Source organism: Periplaneta americana, chromosome 4 (assembly GCF_040183065.1).
Source record: "Periplaneta americana isolate PAMFEO1 chromosome 4, P.americana_PAMFEO1_priV1, whole genome shotgun sequence".
NCBI classification, from domain to species: Eukaryota; Metazoa; Arthropoda; class Insecta; order Blattodea; family Blattidae; genus Periplaneta; species Periplaneta americana.
The window spans coordinates 94996002-95023123 of NC_091120.1; the positions used below are offsets into that span (position 1 = coordinate 94996002).

Consider the following 27122-nt stretch of genomic DNA (forward strand, 5'->3'; position numbering starts at 1 on the left):
CAAATATGCAACTCTGAATGCCAATAATAGATATATCTTATGGAACTTCAGTCCACAGTATTGTAAGTCAAACATTTAATATAAACCACGGGTAGAAAAAATAGCTTTCTCAAGTATAAGTTTTAGGGTACCTGAATACAATTTTTAAATATTTAATATGCTGGATAAAACTGATACTATTTGACAACATATAGAGACTTTAAAGCACTTTCCTACTTTTACAACAGATATTAGACTCTCATATGGGATAATAAATTCACCCATTTCATTTATATTTTCCAGTAATTTAAGAATTCATATTGCTAATATCCTGATATGTACACCCTTTAACACGAAAACTGGTCGCTATTCAGAGACCAAGTCCCATCTCGGAATAGCTTGGGAATCATCATGTGTGCTCTATTTACACATGTGCATTTTATATGGAGAGATTCGAAGTCTGGTCTTTATAATGAGAAGAAAGAGTTCTATCGCTAAGCCATTAAGGCTTCGTAGGGAATATGTCGTTTCAGGACATACAGATACATTGCTGCTACAACTTGTCTTCATCCTCGGACCTCAGTGCTTAATATTTCCCATGTGAATTTCACGTTAACCCGAACGGCATTTAGACAAATTCACGCTACAGGAGAGGAACCATTTTCCGTGTCAAAGGGTTTATTATCAGACAATACAACTCACTTGACGATATGTGTCAGAGAAAGAACAATTATTTGTATACATCTGAAGTTTGACTAGTGTAATATGTTACTAGTCAGCGATTTTTGCAATGGAGGGAGAAAAGAACTGGCCACTCTACCCCATTATCTCCTGCTTAGTTGCCTCATGAGCAGTAGCGGCTGGTGGTCAAAATAATGAGTGTGCTACAATCTCTATATCGGCCTACTGTAGAGGCCTACACTTATGTATTTATCTTAATTTGGAGTCTCGTCTAGTGATGAAATATGAAGTCCATACGACGTTCTTTCGTACTGCAGAACTTGTCATTTGGTGTTAAACCCCTCCATCTTGGACATCATACAATTTTCTATTGACAGTATTGCAAGAGCAGTGAGACGATCCTGGGACATAGTGTTCCTTAAAAACGTTTTTATGCGCTTCAAGGAAGAAAAATATATTTCTGGCTCAGCAGTGGTCATTGGTGTTGTAACCAAAATATTTAACAACTTCGATACTTCACAGAATGGATCCTGTAAATTGTTGGATACTATGTATTGTGACAATTGAACAGCCATCTATATTTCGGAAGTCAGGTCTTCCGTATAGAAATCCAACTTGTATCTGGAACACTCTTTTGTTCAGTATAGTACAGCTGTTGACAGCAACTTTAACTGGTAGATGGCAGCAGCAGTCGGACACTTGAATTACCAAATACATTGTACATAGTTCCGAATTCTTCCACAAACAAGCATTCTTTCGTTACGCTTTACTTTTGCAATCTCCAAGCTGTGTTGTGCTGAAGCTCACTACAGCACTTTCCCGCGTAAAAATAGCCAATCAGAGCAGTGATTTCAGCTTCGCACATGCGCATAACTGTCTACATTTTTCATGTGGAGCCTCGAGTAGCACAACGAACCCCCTGAGGCACCAAAGAAGGCAGGAAGACTAAACACTTTATAACGCGTCATGAACATAACCACGGGAAATTGTCAAATGACAGATCAAATACTATGGTGGTATTACAAATACATTATTTGAGCCAAAATTATCATTGTGCTGTAGCACTGTAGCACATAAGGATGGGCCGCCCCTGCTCATGAGTGATGCCTTATTGGTGTCAAGAGGTTCAAACCTGTCTTCAGGCATTGACTAAACAACAACAATTGCCAATACCTTTAGGTATGTTCAAGTTTGATAAAATTCGAATAATCTGAAATATTTGGAACATATGCTACGTGATACTGTTGGCATATTTTTCAGGTATGAATCACCAATAAAATCTACATTTTTTACTATAGAACCTTTAATCCTGACATGAGAATTGTGGAGGAGATTAAAGGAATGCCTATACACCTAATTCAATTCACAACTAGCAAAAGACAATACAATGTCTTCTCTTTTTAATTAACATTAAAATAAAATAATTCTGCTTTTAATTAATTTAAAATATTGTTGAGTAAGTGAAAATTTAATCTCATACCTTTGAAAGAGCCGGTGAATGAAGAGCAGAATTGGGAGATCCACCAGACGAGGAAGTTTCTTCACGGTAAGAAAAGAAAGGATCACTGCTATTACTGCCATCACCCTTATTAGAACTTGAGTGACTTGACTGTGAATCACTTAATGTGTTCAATTCTTCTGTCAGAAGAGGACAGTAGCCATCAGACAATATAAAATCGTCAAACATGTCTGACATGAAACAGTTAGTCTCTAAGGGAACATCCACATCACCAGCAGTAGGTGCCAAATGAGTCAAATCCTCTGGTTCATCCTTAAGCACTGCAACAAAGGAGCTAAAGTTGCCTCCATAGCCACTGTTCATCATAAACTGATACAGCATTAGGTGAAAAACTAAACATTTTTGTTATAACTAAGGATGGGAATTGCAGTACACTTGATACCCGAATATAAACAATACTTTAGCATTACTTTATAGTACTGAAAAACATTACGCATTTTTAAAATTAATTATCAGATTTTTATCGTACATTATTATTGTTGTATTTTCCTTTCTTTGAAGACCCAAAATATATTGTATATTATAAAATACTCTAAAGATATTTTGCTCTATTTTCCTTTACTTCTCGATTGTAAAGGATTTAAATTGTCATTTTAGATACTGATTATTTGGTAGTGAAATCATATTCGACTACATTTTTTTAACATTCTATCTTTTTTTTTCCTCTGAAGACCCAATTACAATATAAATCGACATAAAATATTTTTATTCTATTCTCAAAATTACTGGATTTTATTAAAAAAAATAATAAGTAACAATATCTTCGTACAGAGTTATTTAAAAATGATAATCTAATGTAGCAAGAAGCAAACTGAATAGACAAAGAAAGATGATATTTTTAAGACAATTTAATTTGGCAGAATTGTAAAAATCCTGATTCTTTAAATACCCTTCACATAATAATTTAAAGACAATCTTTGGTGGAAAGTGTTGTGTGTCCAATACAGTAAACAAACAACTTCATTTTCATGTGAAGCATGGGTCTGTTTTTAAACAAGGAAGTTAATCTAATGTTTCTCAGAAATATGTAGGCCTATTGTATTTTTCTGGTGTAAGTGCATTAATTTCTCTTCTAGAATATGTTTATTCCAACAAATTTTGAAATTGTCCCACCACTAGTAATAACCAAGGTACATTACATTCTTAACTATATTTTATTATGTATAACACACATACTTGTTAAGCCTGGCTCCTCTTCTGAGAACATAAGGAAACCTTTGTTCATTTCCTCTGTTCTTGGGGCAAATATCTTTGAAGTGGCAGCTTGTGGGCGTGAGAATGAAGTTGGAAGTGGCACTAAAGGGGGTGGGGATGACTCTAATCCTGAAGCAACCTTGACTGGAGTGCGGTTTGAAGTAGGAGAGTGTGTCGAGGCAACAGTTGGAACAGGTGCAAACAATTTGCTTGTTACGGCTTGAGGTCGTATGTTTGAAGTGAATAAAGGCAATTCTGGTATGGGGGTAGAATCTAAAGAAGATGAAGTCGAAGAACCAGGAGGGCTGGGAGCAGGAGTGGAGGTTGTGATGGAAACAGGAGAGGGAGAAGGGACACGGGCAGGAATAGTTGGTGCTTGGGCAAAGATCTTGGCAGTCACTACTTGTGGTCTTGATACTATTGTAGGCACAATAACATCATTTGTTGAGACAATAGGCTTTACATCAGGCTCCACGAGTTGTTCACTAGATGTCAGCTGGCTGCACGAGTATACTTCATCTTTATGCTCGATACCACTGCAAAGAGACACAAATAATTATTGTAAGCGAAAACGTAATTTTTGTTGAATGATCAATTTTCTTTCGATTCAGGTTAATGTTCAGTAATACAGAGTGAAGGACGGCGAATTTATTTTAACCAATGGAAGACTATCAACAATCCTTGCCTCCTTAAAACATTCACTTACTTTCCGTCTACTGTGATAACAGTGCATGATGTCAAATTAATATATTATTGTTATATCTTAAAGTATGATATTTCAGTCATTACCCACTTCTCTACTATTTGTTCTGAAGTATCACAAGAGTTCGGTAAATAGTACTTCATACCTATCAAACAAGTATGGCAGGTCACATGTTATTTAGTTACCTACAATTAAATTATTCCTAAATGATGTTGGTTATGAGGAAATCGTAAAAGTTCAGATTAAATTTGTCCAGTAAGTTCTTCAGTTCTAAAAAAGTATGTACGTACTCGTATAAAATACTATCTCTTTTAAAAATCGTCTTAAATTGTATAAGTTGCTTTGAATAAATTAAAACCGTGAAATGCTAACCATAAAAATGCAACTCTATTATTAACTCTTATTTTATTATTAAATTCAGTTTAATTTCGAAAGTTTGTTTCTAAATAATGTAATTTTAAACTATTAAATTCCGTGGAAGCAAAAAGTGGACTGATAGGCCTACTTCCTGTAATTAAATAAGATATTTTTAGTGTTATTATTATACCTACTCAAGAAATAATTTGAACTCAAACTTTGAAGTGAAAGGTCATTCGCACAAAAATTAACAAATATCTCCAAAACTCTGCATACAATTTTCTGCGTCTCCCTATGGGGAGCATAGGGCCACCTGCATAATTATATATTACTTGAAATAATTTTATGTTCTCCCAGGAATTTCTCTAGGCTTTGTTTTGGAAAAAAAGTATCTCTACAGGGCCGTAACCAGGAGTTGCTGAGCAACCCTTAGTTATGCTGCAAACAACCCCTAAAATTGAGCCTAACCTCGTACAGGTGTAACTTAACGCGCAAAATATATCGCATTGTTGATTACAGTAACTAAAAAATCGTACCGTAAGTACAGTGAGACGAAAAGAAAACTAGGTCTACAACTCTTTTAGGTTTATAAAGATTTACTTCAATCCTTTCAAGTGACCTTTAAAATATCTAGTGTTTCATGGTCTCATTACTGTTGTACTAATGATAACTAGTTTAATATTAAAGTAATAATTAATTTTATATCTGGTGTTTATCGAATTATGTCCAATGTCAAAAAAAAAAAAATCAGCTCGACCTAGTTCAGTAGCAACTCCTAGAGAGACCAACCTACAGTGCTGTCTTCTGGTTACAACCCTGCATCTCTATGCAAATTATAAGAAAAAAAAAATCAACTAGGCCTACTACACTATTACTTAAAAGTTGTTTTAAGAATAACATTTTACAATTGTGTTGTATCTGCTTGAGTGTTAAATTATAATAATTGATACAAAGAGAAGAGTAAGTATTCAGCAAAGAACTACCTATGTCTATAGGCCCGGTTGCAGAAACGCAAATCAAATCAGTCCCTGATCGCCAATCAGTTGATGTCTGATTTATTTGATTGTTCATTGCGTTGCACAAACATGAATCTCCAATCAACTTGTCTCAATTTACTAATTGGTGATTTAAGAAAGAAATACATTTGACAACAGCGCTATTTAGCAACCACAGCCAATTTGATGCTCTTTAAAAGTCGCGAAAGGAATGCATCAAGTGGGCGGTGACTAGGAAAACAAGTGAATGTTTTGCTGTTTTGTTGCTTTTTGTAGAAAGGAAACAGGCGGTTTCTATTTGTATATAGACTACAATATAGTGAAAGAATATGAAGAAAACAAAAAAAAAGTGAGGGGGCTTCTGTTGTGGGATTTGCTAGGGGAATCGACAAGAAATTGGAACATGCATAGCCTCCATAACCCAAAATAATTCCATTTCCCATCTCTCTGTTTACAAATGGAGCTCGTAACCTACTCATTAAAAATATTGTGTTGTCATGTGTAGAACCCTGCAAACGGGCTACAACATTCCAGAATTTCAATGATGGTATATACTACATATTGCCTGTATATTCACAGAAAAGAAACCTTTTCTATTTCGATAAAGTTCGGCATCATTTCAACTAGGTGACTGGATGGGGATGTGAGCAGTCTATACAACCATTATTAGGCTACTCTTGGAAATCCTGACATGGCTGAAAATTCTCTCTGGATTTCAAATCGTTCCCTATTTGAAGTTTGGGGATTTATGAGACCCTGCCATAACAAAGCAATTTCATACGTAACATTCCTAACTACTCGGCAAATAGTTGATTTGTGGACCCTAACAAGATAACCCAAGACCGCCTGAAAAATTCCAACAGCATAAAATCTCAGCATTATTAGAACTTGGTTCATAGGAGAAAGTGGAAGGTTTCGATTTGTCTGTCTGCATATATTTGTTTCAATTTTTGAAAGTAACAAAACACAGGAATCCTTACTTAACCTAAATCTTTGCTCAAATTCTCTGTCATTATACATAAAAACAATTCATGTCTATCACGGAAACGCCCTCTTCTTAATAATATTTTTTTTTTTCATTTAAAATTTCTTCATCAGAAGAATCCATTATGTCGAAAACAATATTGTTACGCTATAACTATTTACTATATAATACTGCATTATAAACAGAACAACATAAATAGCCTGCTTGATCGATGATCAGTGACTTAACCAGCAAAAATCTGTTGATCAAATCTGATGGAAGACTGATTTCCGATCAAACACTGATTGTTCTTTCTGCAACAGAAATAGAACTGATGGCCAATCAAACCCTCCTTGATCGCCAATCATATTTTGATCGGTGTTTCTGCAACCGGGCCTATGATTAATGCAATGCATATTTACACATAATGTTGGCAAACTGTTTCAGATGGACCAGAATTTATCCTCGTTCCATTCTTCCCAAGAGGAGGTGTGCCACAACAGTAAATTTAGCAACCGTATTTTTAGGAACTATCTTCGGTGCAAGGAAGAGGCTCTCGTTGTCATCACTTGACTGGCCTTGTGGTCAACATGCAGTACTGTACTTAATGTGCTCAGCTAAGATCTTACATAACACAAGCTGCTGATTAACTGTGCTGCCTATTCCAAACAAGCTATCACTCTTTTAAGTTCAATTTCAGTGGATAAACTTACTAGACTTTACTATTTTTAACTTTCATTGTCTCATTCTCATTGTTAAGAATTTTATGTCAGATTTTGAAATAAAATGTATAATAGTGAAGATGTCACATTGTTATAAGATTTAAAATTCTTCTACTTCTGTCTACCTTATAGACTACCAAGCCTGTTCATTCAGAGACAAGAATCCAGCCATCTCATATGGGGTCTTCCTGGACTCCTCTTCCCTTTCGGAGAGTTGTCCCTTACAATCTTCACTATTCAATCTTCTGTCATTCTATCGACACGTTCCTTCCATTCTTCTCTTCTCCCATTGATCTATTTCCTTATAGCTTGAATCCTACACTGCTCCCAGATGTCGTTATTCCTGACATGGTCCAATCTAATCTTTTTAACTATTTCTCTTATTATGTTCATTTCAGTGGTTTCAGTAATTTGTTTTGTTCCTATAGTGTCAGCTGCATAACTGAGTATCGGCCTATAACAAATTTATATACATATTTCACTTTTAGTGCTTCTCAACGCTTTAACTTAAGGAAAAGCAAAACAGAGTAACAAAGTAAGTTCTATAACATTAATTTCCTCTGTTTAGTATAAATATTTTACATTAAATATGATGAGAGCCTGGCAATATACATCTGTCTTATAAATTAATATAAGTGGGCATATCGATCTGGCGAAGTTAAAAAAAATCATTTTGACCGTAAAATAAATATTTTATTTTGTTATTCAACTCCTTTATTTTGAATTTCTATTTAAAAATTTACATTAAGAGCATCAAAATATGATTCAGATAATGGTATATAAGGGGAGGTTGCCATCTGATATAAATTTACTTTCATTCTGCCAATCAAATAAATGTGGTACAGTATCTAAATTAAACGCTGCACTTGAAAGTACTCATTAAATATTAATATATGAAAAGTGATCGCAATTGCATATCCGAACTCGTGGACGATGTGTTAAAAACAATACTTTCACTTTTAAAGCGTCTGAACTTGTTCATAAAGCAAGTAAACAGCCTAACAACTCAACAAAATGCCACAGTGCTTCTAATTAGAAGCTCAAACTGATTGTAACACTTCTCGTCGCAGTAACACTCCAATGTGAGAGAAAAGATATGTAGCCAGGAACAAATAGTTATGCAAATATAAAAGACCCACTAACATTCTCATCCGCTGGCCCACGCAGGAAATTAAAGTCTTGCAATCTGTGTCACGGCAATGAAAAACACAAAATCCTACAAAGAGACACTGTCCATGAATGAAAATCGATCCCATAGTTCCTCGCTTAATGTAGGCTATATCACATTCCTATACCAGTAATAGAAATGCTCCAACTCTTTTCAATATCCATAGATCAATGACGTCACATGATTTAGATTAAATATGGCCTTAATACGATGACGTGACATTCATTGCTATTAGTAATATGAACCGACTTTACCTCACTTCACTAAAGTCTCATAGCTGGAGATGGGGACAAATCGGTATTACATAGCTTACACGAGTGTCTACATTCCTTAACACCTCGTGAATCCTGAATCCTGACCTACACAATTACAGCCTGCACTCCAAACTATCTGAAACGAGTTCTCACCAAACACTACGTATGGTCTTCGCATATGCGAAATGAAGAAAAGTGTACCTTTTGGGGTTGCAGTTTGTAGCAATTACTTGGCTGGAGATTGGAAGAAACCAGGCCAGATGAAACTGAAAAGACCGGTCTCTCTGACCGCAAGCCACGTACGAAGGTTTATCGCCTGTTAGATTTTTTTTTATATACTATATACTGACAATGCAATTGGTCCAGCCAGTTTCTGCTGGTCCAGCACTTTCTGCCAGTTACATTTTATAAAAGAGGTTCTAACGAAATCATAATGATGAACTACATTACTATCACACATTTCAATTTAAGCATGGCCTAGTAAGTTAAATTAAGATTAGTTTATTCTGGCGCTCATTCTTGGTAACTTTAGTAAGAACCAGCAAAACTTGCTCTCAAGAAACCGATGATGAAATTGGTATAGTATTCGCAAATTACCAGAAACACTAAGGTATACGATTGCGAAAAGGGTATACATACAACATACAGTTTCGAAATGAGGTGATGGAAGCTACTACTTATTTTCGCCAATGTTTTTCGAAATAAATACATCGGTAAATCAGCATAAGAAAATACGTGTTAGCATGCTATGTGAATGCCAAATTATGAGAAAAATTGAGGTTTTCACCAATTATGACAATATATAACAGTATATTGATTACAAAATCATCTATATAAACGCAATTGTTAAAAAATTCATGTTCACTGTAATCATCAAATGCAAATTAAGCTATTTACCACGATAATGTTCGAAATATATAACAAGGTAAACAACTTAGGAAAGTGCGATGCATTACGTAACTCGTAGTGAAACCCAGTGCGAAATGATAACGCGGCGTGCAAAAACAAGAGGTCTGCGTGCCTCGATCACGATATGTACAATATTTGCTTTGTGGGCAGAACTTCATTAACTTCGTTCGTGCAAGAAGTTTCGATATATATTTTACTCCGTCTCCTACCTGAAAATCGAACACGGTCGATAAGCAAGGCACAATCAGAATCCAATTTTTATGTTTACGGATAATTTGCCAGTTACGAAATGTCATCCGGCACGGAAAGTTAACAGCATAAGCATTTATAGCGATCATTTCTGTCCAATGCTTAACGCCAATGTTTCACACGCTGTCTTACTGTTTAGTAATAAATCAACACATACGTTAAGCTAAATTATTTTAATACAGTATACAACTTGTTTTATTTAATAACGGTGTATCCATGGCAAGGGTGCAATCTTCAGCTGTGCTTGTCTTTACGAAATAATAAAGAGATACTGTGTTATTATATCCATGTCACTACGGTTGACTTCACACGCCGATTATACACAATCCACTGCACGGCGATGCACTTCCGCAGCACAACTTACCTCTGCCCGTACCGGCACCGCGCTACTGACCGACTCAAACTCAACCAACGCTACAGCTTTACGTGCGGCGCCGACCGAACTCAGGCCGGGAGTAGTAGCGCGCTCTCTGCACTCATTGCTGCTCTCCGTCTCCCTTTCCACCATTCTGATGGCGATGGCAATCCTCCGCACATCAGGTGACGACATCCCTCCTCACCTCTCCTAATACTAGTCTTACACACATCCTGACGCTAGATCCCACGTGGTTTTAGTCACGTGCATTAGATGTACATAGCGAAAGTGCCCTAAATCCATTTCTCCATTCACATTAAACTGTGCTCAGGTCAAGATTCCGTGTAACATGCACGGCATAAGACGAGCGGAATTGAAGCCAAATATAATTCAGTCTTTTTCAATAATCTTCTCTGTATATTAAACATGGCAGAAAAGTCTTGATTTAGAAAAATAAGTTATTATATCTGTTTTAAGCAGGTATGGGTGCATGCTAAAAAGATTTTCTTGGTGTAATATCTTCTCCGTAAGAGACTGAGGGCAACAACACGCAATTTTCAAGCGAAATAAATAAGTAAATAAATAATTTAAAGAATGTAAAGTCTTGAAAATACATCATATTTGTTTCAATGTATTATTAAAATGTATACATAAAAATCAAACAAATCTCAGATTACATACACAAGACCTGTTTTAACTAAGGCGTGTAACGAGCAGTCTTCAATCCTAGTAGGAATATTAGTCTCGAGTTTATAACAAATCAATTTAAAAATGTCATCTAATTAACTCGAACACTTTCAAATATAGAAATGTTTGTAAGTACTTTGTTATTAGTGAATACTACTGTTTAAGTTTCTTATTGTAATGTATCTAGCCTATATGAATTTATTATAATATTGAATCCTCCTGTAAGCATGAGATCGCTCTCTTTCAGGGAAGCACTAGAATTTTTGTTGCTTATATTTTTTATATTGGTCTATTCTTCCAGCAATAAACTCTAACTCTAAATAAAGTACGAAGTGTTTCCATAACGTATGAGATTCACTCACTTCAGAGGCAGATATTAAGAATCTAAAAGTAATTTTTAGAAGTTAGTGTAAACCTTTTCCGGAAATCGTTTTGATTCCAAATGATATTTGATTCTGTGTAAAGCAACGATAATGAGTCCTCTACGTCAAATTAATTTATTTTGAAAGAGTGAATCCTACGGCAATGTTTTAAGAGAAAACTTGAATGAGTTGCTTGATGGAGTACCACTTGGTAGACCTATATTCTGTAACGCATGTGGTTAACTCGTGATGTCATGATGGTGCTCCGCTTCATCTTAGTCGAACTGCTAGGATCATTTCGGATAATCGATTCACAAATAAATGGATTCCAAACCTGAATCCACTTTTCTTTTATTTGTAGACACATTTTAAATACACTGTTTACTCAGGAGCAACTGAAAACATTGAAATATTCGACGACGTAATGAATAAGGGGACCAATGAATTCTGCATATATCTAAAGCACTTCTTTAAAAGGGTAAGTGCACTGTTGCTGGAACGTAAAATCAACTGCTGTGTAACAAAGTATTTCGCGAAATGCCAGATAACAGCAAGTTGTATTATAAGATATCGCAGTATTAAGCAAATGAATATCTTCACATGAATTAATACATTTTAATAATAATAATAATAATAATAATAATAATAATAACTGTGATACGGTTATAATGGGATCGAGTAATTCAAATCGTCAAACTACACATCATAAGATAGTGGACAGAACACTGTCAGAAAGGAGAAAATAAATATATATGTAAATGACATCTTCGTCCCGAACTGCTACAACTTACGGAAAAATACACAACGACAAAATTTATAAATACATCCCCTAGTACGAAATGATTTGGAAAGGAGGGGAAAAAGTATTGTCATTCACTGAGCTCACAGATATCACAATATTTTGAGTCTATCTACCCCATTAAAAATCCTTTCAAAATCACCATTATATATTTTTTGTTTCATTTTACCTTACACATAATACATACCAAAAACCCCAAATACTACAAAAATATAATAGAAAAAAATAATTTCATTCATTCATAGTGTTCTGCCCAAGGGCAGGTTTTTCACTACAAACGCAGCATTCTTCAGTCTTTCCTATTTTCTGCCTTCCTCTTTGTCTCCTCATATGAGCCATATTTTTCGTTTTTTTTTTTGGTGGGGGGAGGGGAAGGTAAATGCGGTAGCTTCTCGTCGCTTTCCGAACACCACTCTCTCTTTCGCATCTTAAAAGATCCCAGGGAGAATGGATTTGACTAATTAGGCCCTCCGGACTTCACCGAAATTCACCGCAAGGGTTAAATATCAGTTCTATCAGAGTTTTTGACCCGATCGAAGACCGGGAAATCCCACATCAGTTTTAATAGTTTGATAAAAATATTGGTCTTGTAAACCAAAAATAAGGAATGCCTTTTAAAACTTCTGAGTAAAGATAATATATTTTGATTAATCCCTATCTATTAATCCATATATATATATATATATATATATATATATATATATATATATATATATGTGTGTGTGTGTGTGTGTGTGTGTGTGTGTGTATGGACGGAATAAACGACGCCAAACCTCCACGTATTTCCTAGATACAAAATACAAACCGTATTATTTACTACCACTTTTATCCGTACACCTATATTTATTTTTTAATTGGTTCATTTTACGACGCTTTATCAACTGGGATTGTTATCTAGCGTCTGAGTGAGATGATATTGCCAACGAAATGAGCCGAGGGTCCGGCGCAGCATTACTCAGCATTTGCTCTTAATGTGTTGAGGGAAAATTTCGGAAAAACTTCAACAGGTAACTTGTGCCAACCAGGGTTTGAACCCGGGCCCGCTCGTTTCACGGTACGACAGGCAATTCACATACCAAAAACCAATCTTTCGATATCAGGACTGCTAAAAATGTTATATTCTTCGCAATTTTGTAATATATTTCTTGCAACATCGCATTACTTCTTATAGGTTCTGTCTACTTTGTTTAATAGAGAAAAATAAAAATATCATCAGAAATGTTGGCTTCCGAGCTCATGTGAATTAACTCCGAATGAAAGACTTATGTCCAGTTTCTCCAAATAATCTTTAATTTGGATTAATTGATGTTAAATTAACAGCCTGTTTATTTTTAACATTTTGTTAATATGTTTTCCATTTCTTCAACATAATTTTGTTTAAAACAACCAACACTTAACTTTAACAGTCGTTAACACTATTTTAATTCAATTCAAATTATTCACTATTTTAATTACTCAGCAGCAGTTGGTAATGATTTGGCACATGTAAGGCAGTTTTGTATTGCCTGAAATTATTATTATTTAAATTCTGTATTGTAAAGTAAGTCATGAAACATGTATAAAATCATAACCTATTACAATAGGCCATGGTCCATAAACAAAGTGATGACAAATGGAAATTGTACCAGTAGGTGACTACTATTGAATAACATACAAAGTAAGGTTATAGTTCTAATACTAAAATATGATTTCCTGTTTCGAAACATCTCAGCATTATGACCACCACGTGACAATAAATAACATTATAGGGCTGTGTGTGTAGTCAACTACACTCAAAACCCGAGGAAAATCCCGTATCATTTAGAAATTCTCTAATCACTCTTTCTGTTCAGATCCAAGTGCAAATTGTATGTAATGTCTCAAACAAGCCATTACTGCTGAAATATTTTTGATATACTATCTCACTTTGTATTTGGAAACACTGTTGACATCGGCTATAGTTAGTTGAAAAGAACCAGTAGCATAGAATCTAGAGTTAATAATAGATGTTGAATAAGAGTAAGTTGCCTATTTCTGTTTGTAGGCCTATTTGTTTTAAAAATGTATATTGTCACAAATTGAGTAACATGGATAGTATATAAATCATCATTCCTAGTTACCTTGCCACGTTGAGATTCCACATTTTCTAAATATTCAATATATATATATATATATATATATATATATATATATATATATATATATATATATATGTGCCTATTAGTTCATCATCAAAATAAGCAGCCAATATGATAATCAATTGACTTTTAGAGATTAACTTCCCTATATTAACATTCCAAAGTGTCTTTTAAATGTTATGTTATCTGTCATACACTAAAACATTCCTTAAAGAGAAACACAAACTATTATTTTCACAACTTCTGTTTGAACAGCTGTGGTGTCATCTGTCATATTTAAGTATTTGTCAAATGAGTTAACTGTCTAAAATCCTACATTTAAAGTTAACAAATGGTTAACAATCCGTTAAGCCAAACTATTGCTGAAGATATGAAAAAACAATATTCAACAAACTGTTTAGAGTTTAACATTTGTTAAATGTTCTAACATTAGCCTACTTGGAGAAACCGGCCATTACATTTCATTCAGAATAAAATTAAATACGAAGATAACAGACTAGCAAAAATAAAGTGGGACATTCTTATCTACAATACAAAAATAGTATGTGTGCAATAAAGATGCCAATATACGAATATGTGTTTTATATAGATATGGAACGCTTTTTGAAGATTGTAGCTGAGTGAAATCATGTGAAACTAATAAGTTTCATCTTAAGTAGCCATACAGTTAAAAAAAAACAACCACTAATGAATGTTACAACAGGAATTTTAGGCTTAAAATACTCAGGGTCAAATTCATGCAAGATGTTATATAATTGGCGTGTTGGTACGTCACGTAAAACGTGTTTGCTGTGTGAACCGTGTTCACAGGCAGCTGGCAGGGGGGGAGCGGTCAAAGTCAGCCACTGGGAGCGTGCCAAAAGGAACGTGCCCTAACATCCAAGTGGTCGTCTGCCCACCAACATCCCAACATCAGATGAAAAGTACTTACCAGTATGTGTACTAACACAGATTCACATATGCCACTCTATTCGAAGCTGTGAGATTAAGTGGCAACGATACTACACAGTTGGAATATCCTAATAATTACGCAAATAACGGAAAGAGACAGCGACATTGAGCAATTTCCTTATTTAAATACTCCACAGTGCGTGCCAGTACATTCTCTGGCCTATATCTTATCCAGCTAATCTGAATATAGATTACGAAAAAATCGAACTATTTTACACATATCCAAATGCTTACATTATTGAAGCTGAGCGGTTACACAACTTTCCAAGCTGGAAACTAGGGTTCAAATCCCAGAAATTTGAAGTAAAATTTATGTACATCTTGATTACACAACTTTTAACACTATATCACACGAAATATGTATTATATGTCTTTCTCGTATTAAATTTGACCGTATCTGGTTAACATGTTTCAGCCTGTTATGAGCCATCTTCAGAACTCTTTGGTGCTGGTCTTGGCGCCTTTTGTTTGTTTCCTGTGGGGGTGTGTTTGTGTGTGTAATGTGGAGTCAAAGAGTGTGTGTGTTCTGAAATTGAGTTGTGTGTTGAGAATTTCATTTGGAAGTGTTTTTGTGTGTCTATATATTTCGTATTGTTCTAGTGTGTTTAGTTTCTGGCTTTTTTGGTTGAATATGTAGAATTTCCATGTCTGTGTTTATGTCTCTGTAGGTGTGGTTAGCATTTGTGATGTGTTCTGCATATGTGGAAGTAGTTTTGTTATGGCTGTGATGTGTTCTTTGTAACGTGTTTGAAATGATCTGCCTGTCTGTCCTATGTAAAAGTTGTTGCAGGTGTTGAATTTGAGTTTTCTGTTAACCAGATACGGTAGGATTTAGCACGAGAAAGACATATAATACATATTTCGTAAAATTTATGGTGGAAAATAATGGTATTGAGGTAGGTTTTCTCGAAGTACTCTTAAACCTGCCATTATTGTATCAATTTCATATAAACATCATTTCATTATCACCAATATCTAGTCTGGGAATTGAGCTTAAAACTGTATCTCACACACGTCTCGTCGAGAAGACAGATTAGATTACTTCCTATCAGGAATATAGGAAAGTATCTTATCCAAATAATAATAATAATAATAATAATAATAATAATAATAATAATAATAATAATAGTTATTTCACTTGCATTAAGACGAACATTTTACATGCTGAATGATGTGTTCTGTACACGAAAACAGGTTATCTTCTCACTTGGCAAAGTGAACCACACACATGATGACATTTATGGCCCTACATTCCGTAGTCTACTTCTATTTGCACGTTTAATTATTCAGTGACAATGTGCTACGGTTAATCTGCAAGAGCGGGTGGCCTGAATTTAGGCCTTACGCCAAGACTGCAAATTTTGTCTGCGGGTCGCTTTCGCTTTAAGATTCTTCTATAGTCTGATCTCTATGATTAGGCCGATATAAAGAACAAATATGATCGTCTCTCGTCTTATACTCTCATTACGTTGCCCGCGACAAGTGCTGTAATAGATATGTGATACGCACTCGTCGTGTAACCACACAGGTATATTAATAGGGCGTTATCACACATGTATTGAGCAATATTTTATCTACACCCGTTAAAAAAAAGTAAGCAAAAATAATTTGACGTTTAAAAATGTATTTTTTTTTGTGAGAAACAGAAAATTGAAGCTATCTAGGTAGCAGTTGAAAAAATGTATTGTGACGCTATAAATCCATGACAACTATAATGTCACCACAGTCTAGTACATGCAGTCACGAAGCTTGAGGTGATGAGAGTACTAGGAACAATAGACTGTGCCGGTACTATTTCGCATTGTCTGTGATGAGGCGATAGTAGCGATCCTAGTGGTTAGCAACTATCTATGGATGCATATTCCGAACGTATTGAGCTTCGTGACTGTATATACTAGACTGTGATGTTACTATAAACAAAAGTTTGATTTACTGCAGATTTGTAATTTGTAAGTTTTAAGATGAGTAATTCTGAAAGTTTGCCTTCAGATATTGAAGAGCAAGCTTTAAAAACCATATCCAGATAAAATTAATACAATTATTATGTTATAATATTATGTTACACGTAGTTCAATACATTTTGAAATACACTTGATGCTATCATTCATTCCTGAAAACTAGTAGCTTAGGATAAGAAAAACGTGTGTGGTAATGAACTGCTTATCCCACTTAAAATGAATGGAATAAAACGTTATTATAGGTGTAGATAAAATAATTAACAGAATCTATGACTACATTTCATGTTTCACACGACAAATACCATGGATACTTATAACTTTATTAAATACGCAACTTCTTAGTTTGCAACAAGACATCTCACTTTGCATAATCATATCTTATCAGAGAATTAATAAAAGTAATATTGCTAAATAAATGAAGTAATTTTGTTAACATTTATATTAATATTATGGCAAACAGGAAGTTAATCTATAAAAAACAGTAACTTCTTGTATGAGAATGTCGTAGTCTAGTATAATGCAATTATGACAAATATACTAGCATATTTCTCCTATAACATTACAATGAAATTTCAGAGATGCTGAAGCTTTTGTTAACATGATTTTATAAGAAACAAATTTTCAGTTCTAGCAGAAAAGCCGTTATCATCGCTGCATATCGCAGTGAGCATCATTTGTGCAAGTATGAAATAATGTTTCACGTGCGCGCAAAAATACCAGACTTCAAATGAAAATTGATATTAGGCCTATAGTATAAAAAGATGACGGCTATCTATTATTTAATTCTAAAGCAAGAATCGGTAATTTAAAATCTTCGAGAAGGTTATACGAAGCCCATATAATGACCTCGTATCACCTGCGACATAAAACACGCGATATAGTTGAAAATAAAAGAAAGAAGTTGTTCCGCTTGCACGCCATGGAAACGCATAAGGAGACGGGGAAGTGGAATCCTCATCTTTCGTGGCTTCGATTGACTACTATCAGGGGAGTGGTAAGCATCACGCACCACCCGCATTAACCGCAAGGAAAACAATCTTCGGTATAGTCATTTCCAACTGGTCAACCTGTGACTTCGGAGCGCGTTTCCCCTCTCGGAGCAAAGCTGGTAGAGCACGCGAGGGAGGAGTAATGATGTGTCTTCGCTATTTAAACATCTCCATCCCTTCTACTGCCATTCCCCTACTTTACTCTTTTATCTATGCTTCCTCTCTCAAGGAGCTCGAGAGCAGATATGTGACGTCATAGAGCCAGCAGTTGGAAATGCCTGGAGGCCATTCAGTATCTCGTGAAACTTATATGCGCGTCAGGAGAAGAAGAAAGTGGACAGAGAAGCTTCCCTCCCTCACTACGCTTCTACTCGTACAGCTAATGCATTTTGTCAAGACACTCCCCCACTCTTTCTACAGAGCTGCGCACGAGATCGGTTGAGTCTACTTACGAATTATAGGGGAATGGGTTACTCTTTGCCTTGAACTCGGGTGACACACGCCCAACCTTTTCTTCTACTCCTACCCCCTACACAGAAACGTTATTCCCGTACTGCACATCGCGAGTATCTTGACAAAATGCACGATCTGTAGCAAGCGAGCTCACGTCTTATCCTCACTATAGTCTATAAAGTGTGTTTGTATTTGTTGTAGCCACAAACCCATTTTTTTTACGAAATTCATATTTCATGACGTATTTCCGGTCCTTACTACAACCATGTCGAAACATAATGATCAAACACGCAACAGAGAAATTATCCAAAGTGAGATTCAGGGTACTGGCATCAATAAATTACGGCCTTCCCAATTATATATAGGCCTATAAGTAAATTATTTTTCTAGTAATATTATATACGCACACTTCTCATACATAATTGACCCATAAATATTTTACAGCTGTAAAAAAAAAGTGGCCGCACTCGTGAATAGAGAATATTTTTTAAGTTCACTTCGGATCACGGTTATGTTACACGAAGCATGCGCTTTTAGAAGCAGTTTCGCAGCTATGAAGTCATTTGATATCTGCGTCTCGTAGATCAGAGGTAGAGTGCTCGCTTAATGATTCGAAGGTTGTGAGTTCGAGCCTTGTTCAAGTTATCATTTTATTTAGTTATCGTTCTTTAGCGTTATAAATAATCCCCTTCAAGGTGTCTTGATGATTTGTGGAAGCTCGTCCAGGATGTCTGGGATGCCATAACTGAGAACCGAAAAGAAAACTCGATTCCATATCCACTCGACTGCAAGATCTGATCGATACGGGAGGAAGATGGAGTAAATATTGAATCGTGACTTTTTGTTTTGTTTTTGTTTTTTTTTTCTTTTTTTAACTTTTAATTGTTTGAGCTTTCTAAAACAAACGCCATTAAGTTTGTTTTGTTTATACCACGAAAGATATTTTTATTGAGAATAAAATCTATCTATCTTTCTTTCTTTCTTTCTTTCTTTCTTTCCATTTGCAACCATAATGCCATAATAAATAGTGCTATAGTCATTGCGTAATATATTCATAAACCTGACATTAATTACTAGAACAGTCATAAAGAGACAGGAACAATTATATTTTCTGTCTCTCTTAAAAAAACATAAAAAGCATTAGGTTGTGTTCAAGCGCACGATCTCACGAATACCAGCCCGGAACGCTACCATTATGCTACAACAGTAACACGCAGAACACTTTAATTATAACTTGTGATATCAGGCAACGCGGTCCAATAACATGTAATATCATCTGTCTCCGAATTGTAGCGAAAATACCCGAAGGGAACTTAGCTTCTAGAGAGCGGGCACTTTCTCTTTTGACAGCTGTACATGCTCAATAAAATAAGACGAAGACCGTGGTCATAGGAAGAAAAATAAAGAAGGTAAACTTGCGAATTTCAAATGAGGCAGGAGAGCAAGTGGACAGCTTCAAAAACTTGGGATGTACTATAAGCAGTAACATGAGCTGCTGCCAGGAAGTCAAATGGAGGATAGCAATGGCCAAGGAAGCGTTTAATAGAAAAAGGAACATCATCTGCGGACCTCTGGAAAAAGAACTAAGGAAGAGATTAGTGAAGTGCTTTGTATGGCATGTAGCATTGTATGGGGCAGAAACGACGAAGTGAAGAGAAGCGAAAAGAAACATTTGAAATGTGGATATGGCGAAGAATGGAATGTGTGAAGTGGACAGAGAGAATAAGAAATGCAGCTGTGTTGGAAAGAGTGGGTGAAGAAAGAATGATGCCGAAACTGATCAGGAAGAGGAAAAGAAACTGGATGGGTCACTGGCTGAGAAGAAATTGCCTACTGAAGGATGCACCGAAAGGAATGGTGAACGGGAGAAGAGTTTGGGGCAGAAGATATCAGATGATAGACGACATTAATATATATGGATCATATGAGGAGACAAAAAGGAAGACAGAAAATAGTAAAATAGGAAAGATAGGAGAAAGCTGAATTTGCAGTGAAAGACTTGCCCTTGGACAGAACAATGAATGAATGCTGAATGAGACAAGACTGCTAAAAAGAGCTAAGAATGTGTACTAAACTACCTATCAAAATAATTTCTTATAGCATCACATATATTACCAACAGTATGCAATACTAAAGTCGTCCGACAACATTCTGTTATAATTTTCTGCACAAATGACGACTTCCATCTCTTGGCCGATTTTAATAGAAATTATTTCGTTAAAGCAATTTTAGTAAAACTGTTGAACAGAAAGTCATGAAAAGATGTATTTTTCTACGATGTAGCCTACAGTACATATATCACACGCACTGCGGTATGCGTACAATTACACGTATTTACAGGCATATCCACACCACAGCGGTTCTTAATGTACAACGGACAGTGTGCAGGTCATCTATCTTACAATCAACCATAGCCCTATTCTAATTTTGCTTTAAGACTTAATACGGAATTCCTGATACGTCTGAGCAAACGTGCCACAGAGATTAAGCGAAATTTGTGATAATATTCCGGCAGGTTTTTCGCAAGATACTGTCGTTTAACTTTGTAGTTATTTTTGGAAATAAATATTACATAACATATATGTAATTTGTATTGTCACTGTCACTAAATATGGTTGATCCCTTAGATTTCTTATTAAGTCAGTTACATACTGTAGGTAGGGATTATGGCTTGATCATTACACTGGGTTGTCTGGTTTTGGAAGTAGTTTAATTTCGCTGAGTGTGTGGGGTAAGGTTGCTAATTCCGTGACATATTTAATAAAGTCTATATTTATGCCAAAACTGTAATAAAAATTTTCAAATAACACCTAAATGCCGTTATTTGGACCTTTAGCTACAGTTTTTACAACATTCAGTGTCAACAGTTTCACAAGTTTGGTATATGATATATGATTCTTCATTGTTTACAGTGGCTCCTAAATCCATGACAGGGATCCAAATTCCGTGAGTGATATCCTAATTCCGTAATATTAAAATAATTCTCATTAACTGCTCAGAAAACAAACGTGTATTTGGAAAACACTTTAAAGTCATGGTATATTGTTTTAATATGGATTAAGCAAGAAATGACAACATAGAAAAAGGACATAAGTGACAAATTTCATAGAAAATACTTGTGTAACTACAGGAATACATATTATATATGAATATATTATAAACAAAATAAACTGAAAGTTAAATTCAATACGAAATTTAATTTGAATAAATTGAATTATAACAATTTTTTTTTCATTATTTATATTCCTAAAAACAGCAGTAATTAAGTTAAATATATGCCCTATTATTTTATTATAATTATAATTGATGTTTTATATAACTTATTTCTATTATTATTTCCATGAACTATTTTCTTTCATAGACATTAATTTTCACAATTTAGCGTTGGCATCACTGGTCGGGTAAACCTGGAAGGATAAATATGAAAATAAATCCGAAAATGGGAAAGCTCCTGTAGCATTGTTATTGTCTCACAATGTTTAAATAATCATAAACATTGATTCAGCCGACTATAATCTACAGTAATATATCATTTTTATAATGCTGTATTAATTCTTACCTCAAATATAAAACGTTTCTTCAGGTGCGGTCACAAGAGAAAGAAAAATTTACTGGTCAATCACCTTTCACTGAACAAAAGCTTCTGCAGTCGACTGATTCTATTCAAAAGGTGGGTAGTCAATAGAATTGAAAAGAAGACATCTCCTGGCATCTGTTAGGTATTTCAAAAACTTAAAAGTCAGAGACCACAACTCCATGGCAGTCAATTGAAATTTTAGCACGGGATTAGGGGTATCACGGAATTAGGCACCTTTACCCTAGTTGCTATTGTAAAGTGATATAAGGTGTAGTGGTGGTAAGTGTAATTTCTCGCGCGATATAATACCGGTATCCCAACTAATGATTTAAGTGAAAATTGCAATGTTACGTGTAAATTTTGTAAGACCAGTGGAATAGCCTGATTCATGCGAAATTAATTAACAATATTACTGCGAAACTGTCATACTCATGAACATATAATACATTGTATTATAAGCGCTGGGTTTATAAAACAGGGATCCGGTTAATTCACCTTGAATTTATAGCTTATGTTGTACAAGCCCATGGTCCACACAACAGGGATTTTCTCTGAGTACTTCGGTTCCTCTGTGGCATCCCAACTCATCATCATTCATTACGAGTGGTGCGCTCTGGATAGTCTCTGATGAACTATGTGACTTACGCTTCTTGGCACTAGCGACAACTATGAGCCATGTTTGTAGAATGGGAGCGAAGACTAACGTCAAGTGAAGAGCCCTGTCATCGCAAAATAAATAAATAAAAATAAGTTCGAAACATGAAAACGATTCTTCAGGAATTTAACGATAAATTAAGAGAAACAATATCACCATAAAATAATCATACGGAGTCATCACAGCATCACAACCTCACCGCCGCAGCAACTCTCCCACCATCAACTCCACTCTTGTCTTCAATATGAAAATATGACCAGCCAGTTGAGTCAACTAGCATACTGCTTGGATTATTGGTTAATTGTAAGTGTTGGCTTCGGTCACTGAAACGACGCAATTGAGTCACTTGGTCAATGCACACTTGTTGCTAGAGAAAGGAAGGGGGCTTCTGCTAGTATGGTGTACGTGACAGAACAAGGTAGAACACTGCAGTGTTGCTACAGAAGTCGACCGCAAGCAAACGGTGACTCCCCACCTGTCTCGATGCAATCACGAAACTGGAACCGGATACTCTGGTCATAATCACAATATTATGTTGTTCTTGTTATTCTTATTCAATGAATCAATCACCGTCTATCATTATTCTCTATCATCATCAAACGTCATGATAATCACAATTTTCCTTTTCCTCGGTTTCAATTTCTTCTTACTCTCTTTCCAAACAATCTGCTTCTTCCTTATCATCATAATCATCATTTCTATCATTCTTTTTCCCTCTCTTTTTTCTCCTATTGTAAGGGGACAGATGTATGAGAATAAAATACTTTTTTTTCCTATATGCTATACGCACAAGACACATCTAAAATAAATAAATAAATAGATAGATAGATAGATAAATAAATAAATAAATAAGTAAGTAAATAAATAAAATGCATAAATAAAGCTCGGAAATGGTGAAGAATAAATGCCTCGTGCATTTGCTGCAGTATCTTGTATTTTACTAATAAATTCAAGAAACATTACAGTACACCTTTCAAATAGTAATAATCGTAACTAAAAGTATGGTATATACTTTAAACTTCAGCACTAAAGTAAATTTGAACGAGTGGAAGCATTTTTTTTCCTTGTTCTAGCCTTTCATAATGTTATCTCATAATTTTAGTCCACAGTACAATTTAATTCTGTAATTTCAACATCCTTAATATCAGCGTCATTACATATTATATTAACTATTCATTATAATTTTTCGCTTTCAAAATACACTACGGAAACGCACTACAACATAAGTAAATGAATTCATTATTACTATATTTCTGACACACACCGTAATGAATGTTCCTTAAACCAATTAACGTTGCTTATCGTTTAGCATGTGATATTCTTAAATGCGTTTTCCTTCAGTGACTCGACCACCAAAACCCTAAGCGATAAACTGTTAACGGATGTGGGGACAACGCAAACTGCGAAACTAATATTTGGTTAGTAAATACCTACTGAGAACAATACTGGTAATCCCAAAGTATTATTATTATTATTATTATTATTATTATTATTATTATTATTATTATTATTATTATCATCATCATCATCCTTGACTGTACCTCGAGTGTTACTACTGTTTATCCAGTTACAAACCTGAAGCACTCTTATTTTGTTTTCATAGCAGTGGAAATTTATCTTTATCTTCCTCCATATGGACTGAATGTGTGTACCTTGTTCTGTATTCTTCTGTGTTATCTTAGGACGTGGCTTGCAACACGCTAACCAGGAAGTTTCACCACAGTCTAGTATATACAGTCATGAATCTCAATACGTAATAAATATGCATCCATAGATAGTTGCTAACCACTAGGATCGCTAATATCGCCTCATTACAGACAATGCGAACTAGTACCGGCACAGTCTATTGTTCCTAGCACACTCATAACTCAAGCTTCGTGACTGTATATACTAGACTGTGGTTTCACTGTGTATCAGTTCAATATTCGTTCAAAATCCTCGCAAAAATCAAACAGGAACAGCTCAAACGGGCAGAATTGATTATTATTACCCTATTATTATTATTATTATTATTATTATTATTATTATTATTATTATTATTATTATTATTATCATCATCATCATGATTATGGTGAACACTTAGTTCACTCATTAAATAATAATAATAATAATAATAATAATAATAATAATAATAATAATAATAAACTTGGACTCTCACTTTGAGAGAGGAACAGATGCTAAGGGTGTTCGAGAATAAGGTTCTTAGAAAATATTTATTTTGGGGCTAAAAGGTATGAAGTTTCAGGAGAATGGAGAAAGTTACACAACGCAGAACTGCACGCATTGTATTCTTCACCTGACATAATTAAGAACAGTAAATCCAGACGTTTGAGTTGGACAGGGCATGTAGCACGTATGGGTGAATCCAGAAATGTATATAGAGTGTTAGTTGGGAGGCGGAGGGAAAAAGATCTTTGGGGAGGCAAAGACATAGATGGGAGGACAATATTAAAATGGATTTGAGGAAGGTGGGATATGATGATAGAGACTTGATTAATCTTGCACAGGATAGTGACCGATGGCGGGCTTATGTGAGGGCTGCAATGAACCTGCGGGTTCCTTAAAAGCCATTTGTAAGTAAGTTATAATAATATCCCCAAAATAATTTTTGTCATACCTCCGCGATAAAAATAGGCGATTCTGAACGAAAAAACTGCACTGATTTTGAAAATCGCCATAAAAATCTCCTATCACGTTAGGTTAAAAAGATATAAACACATTTAGAATCTCACATACGAGGCTTCAGATAAAATATTATGTTAGATTAATTATTATTCATGCTAGGTTAAGATTAATTCACAAATGTACCTTTATATGCAAGAAATAATATTTTGACCATATGTTAAGGAAACATAGCTGTAACTTTGGTTAAACATGTTTGGTAATATGTGATTTTCTCTTGTACTCCTACCTGATATCCCTCACAAGAAACCAACAGCAATACCCCATCACTACTGGATCCTTACGACCTTGGTACCTTTCTCCATGATGGAAATGTCTTGATGAAATCGTTCCCCTTGTTCATCACTAACATCACCCAGATTTTTCGGAAAAAAAGTTTAGATGTGAATGAAGGAAATGGATTTTCAAAGACATTCGACAACGTATGCTTTTGTAGCATTTCAAAAAAAAACTTGTCACCAAAGTTATGGTTGTTATAATTTGTGTGAATGATAATTTGGGCTTGTTTAGTCAACTGTTCGTAGACAAATTTGAATCTCTTGAGTGACACCAACAGGAAATCACTCGTGAGGCAACTAAACCAAGATATAACGGGGTAGGATGGCCAGTTACTTCTCCTCTCCAATGCATACATAGCTGATTAGTTTAAACTAATCAAACTTCAGATGTATACAAACAATAATTATTGTTTTTCCTCTGACACATATCAAGTAAGATGTACTGCCTGATAATAGATTTAACGTATCAGCCAGAACCTCAATTAGAGGTCTATAATATATTATATTACTTCTGCGGACCTCTGGAAAAAGAATTAAAGAAGAGACTAGTGAAGTGCTTTGTGTGGAATGTATCATTGTATAGGGCAGAAACATGGACATTACAACGAAGTGAAGAGAAACCATTAAAACCATTTTAAATTTGGATAAGGAGAAGAATGGCGCGTGTGAAATGGACAGACAGAATAAGAAATGAAGCTGTGTTGTGGATGAAGAAAAAAAATAATGCTGAAACTGACCAAGAAGAGAAAAATAAATTGGCTGGGTCACTGCCTACTGAAGATGCACTGGAGGGAACGGAAGAAAAGTTCGGGGCAGAAGAAGGTATCAGACGACAGCTAACATTAGGATAAAGGGATCGTATGCGGAGACTAAGAGAAATATGGAAAATAGGGAGGATTGGGGAATGCTGGATTTACAGTGAAAGACCTGCCTTGGGAAGAACACTTAAATGAAATAAAATTATGGTTTATTTAACGATGTTCGCAACTGCAAAGGTTATATCAGCGTCGCCGGTGTGCCGGAATTTCTCCCGCAGGAGTTCTTTTAAAGTCGCAGTAAATCTACTGACATGGGCCTGTCGCAATTAAACACACTTAAATACCATCGACATGAGCCGAGATCGAACCCGCAACCTCGAGCATAGAAGGCTAGAACTATACCAACTAATCTACCGAGACCGAGACCACAAATGAATATTATGATTTATGTCTATTTATAAGTTTATTCAGAAGAAATTGTAAATTGTATACAGAAAGGGCAGAGTGTTACGAGAGCATAGGCCAAGTCAAAATATTCAAAATAATTTTGTAAAAAAAAAAGTAACTCTGTAATATTTGAGTTGTTTCAGATGGAAACTAGTGTCATGCTGGTACTGTGTCACAAGAGTTCTACTGAGCTTACGGTGAACACCATTAGTAGCTGGAAACTACTTATAAGTAAATGGAAAAATTGTGAGGGGAACTCAATTCAATTTCGAGAAAAATGGCTGAGAATTTCATACATGCTGTTCTACAATATACTGAATATTAATTATTTATTTGCAGCATCCTATTTTACCTAGATTT

The 27122-nt window shown here is 35.1% G+C and overlaps 1 protein-coding gene across 4 annotated transcripts in view; it reads right to left on the minus strand.

Annotated features, from left to right (window-relative positions):
- The window catches only part of LOC138698063 (hypoxia-inducible factor 1-alpha-like), a 512524-nt gene that overhangs the window by 26930 nt on the left and 458472 nt on the right, over positions 1–27122 (minus strand). For all 4 annotated transcript variants that reach the window (XM_069823756.1, XM_069823755.1, XM_069823754.1 and 1 more), the window contains exons 8-9: positions 3356–3909; positions 2141–2439 (exon numbers count right to left, since the gene is read on the minus strand). In XM_069823756.1, coding sequence (XP_069679857.1) covers positions 2141–2439; positions 3356–3909 — 853 coding nt within the window. The remainder of the gene's footprint in view (positions 1–2140; positions 2440–3355; positions 3910–27122) is intronic.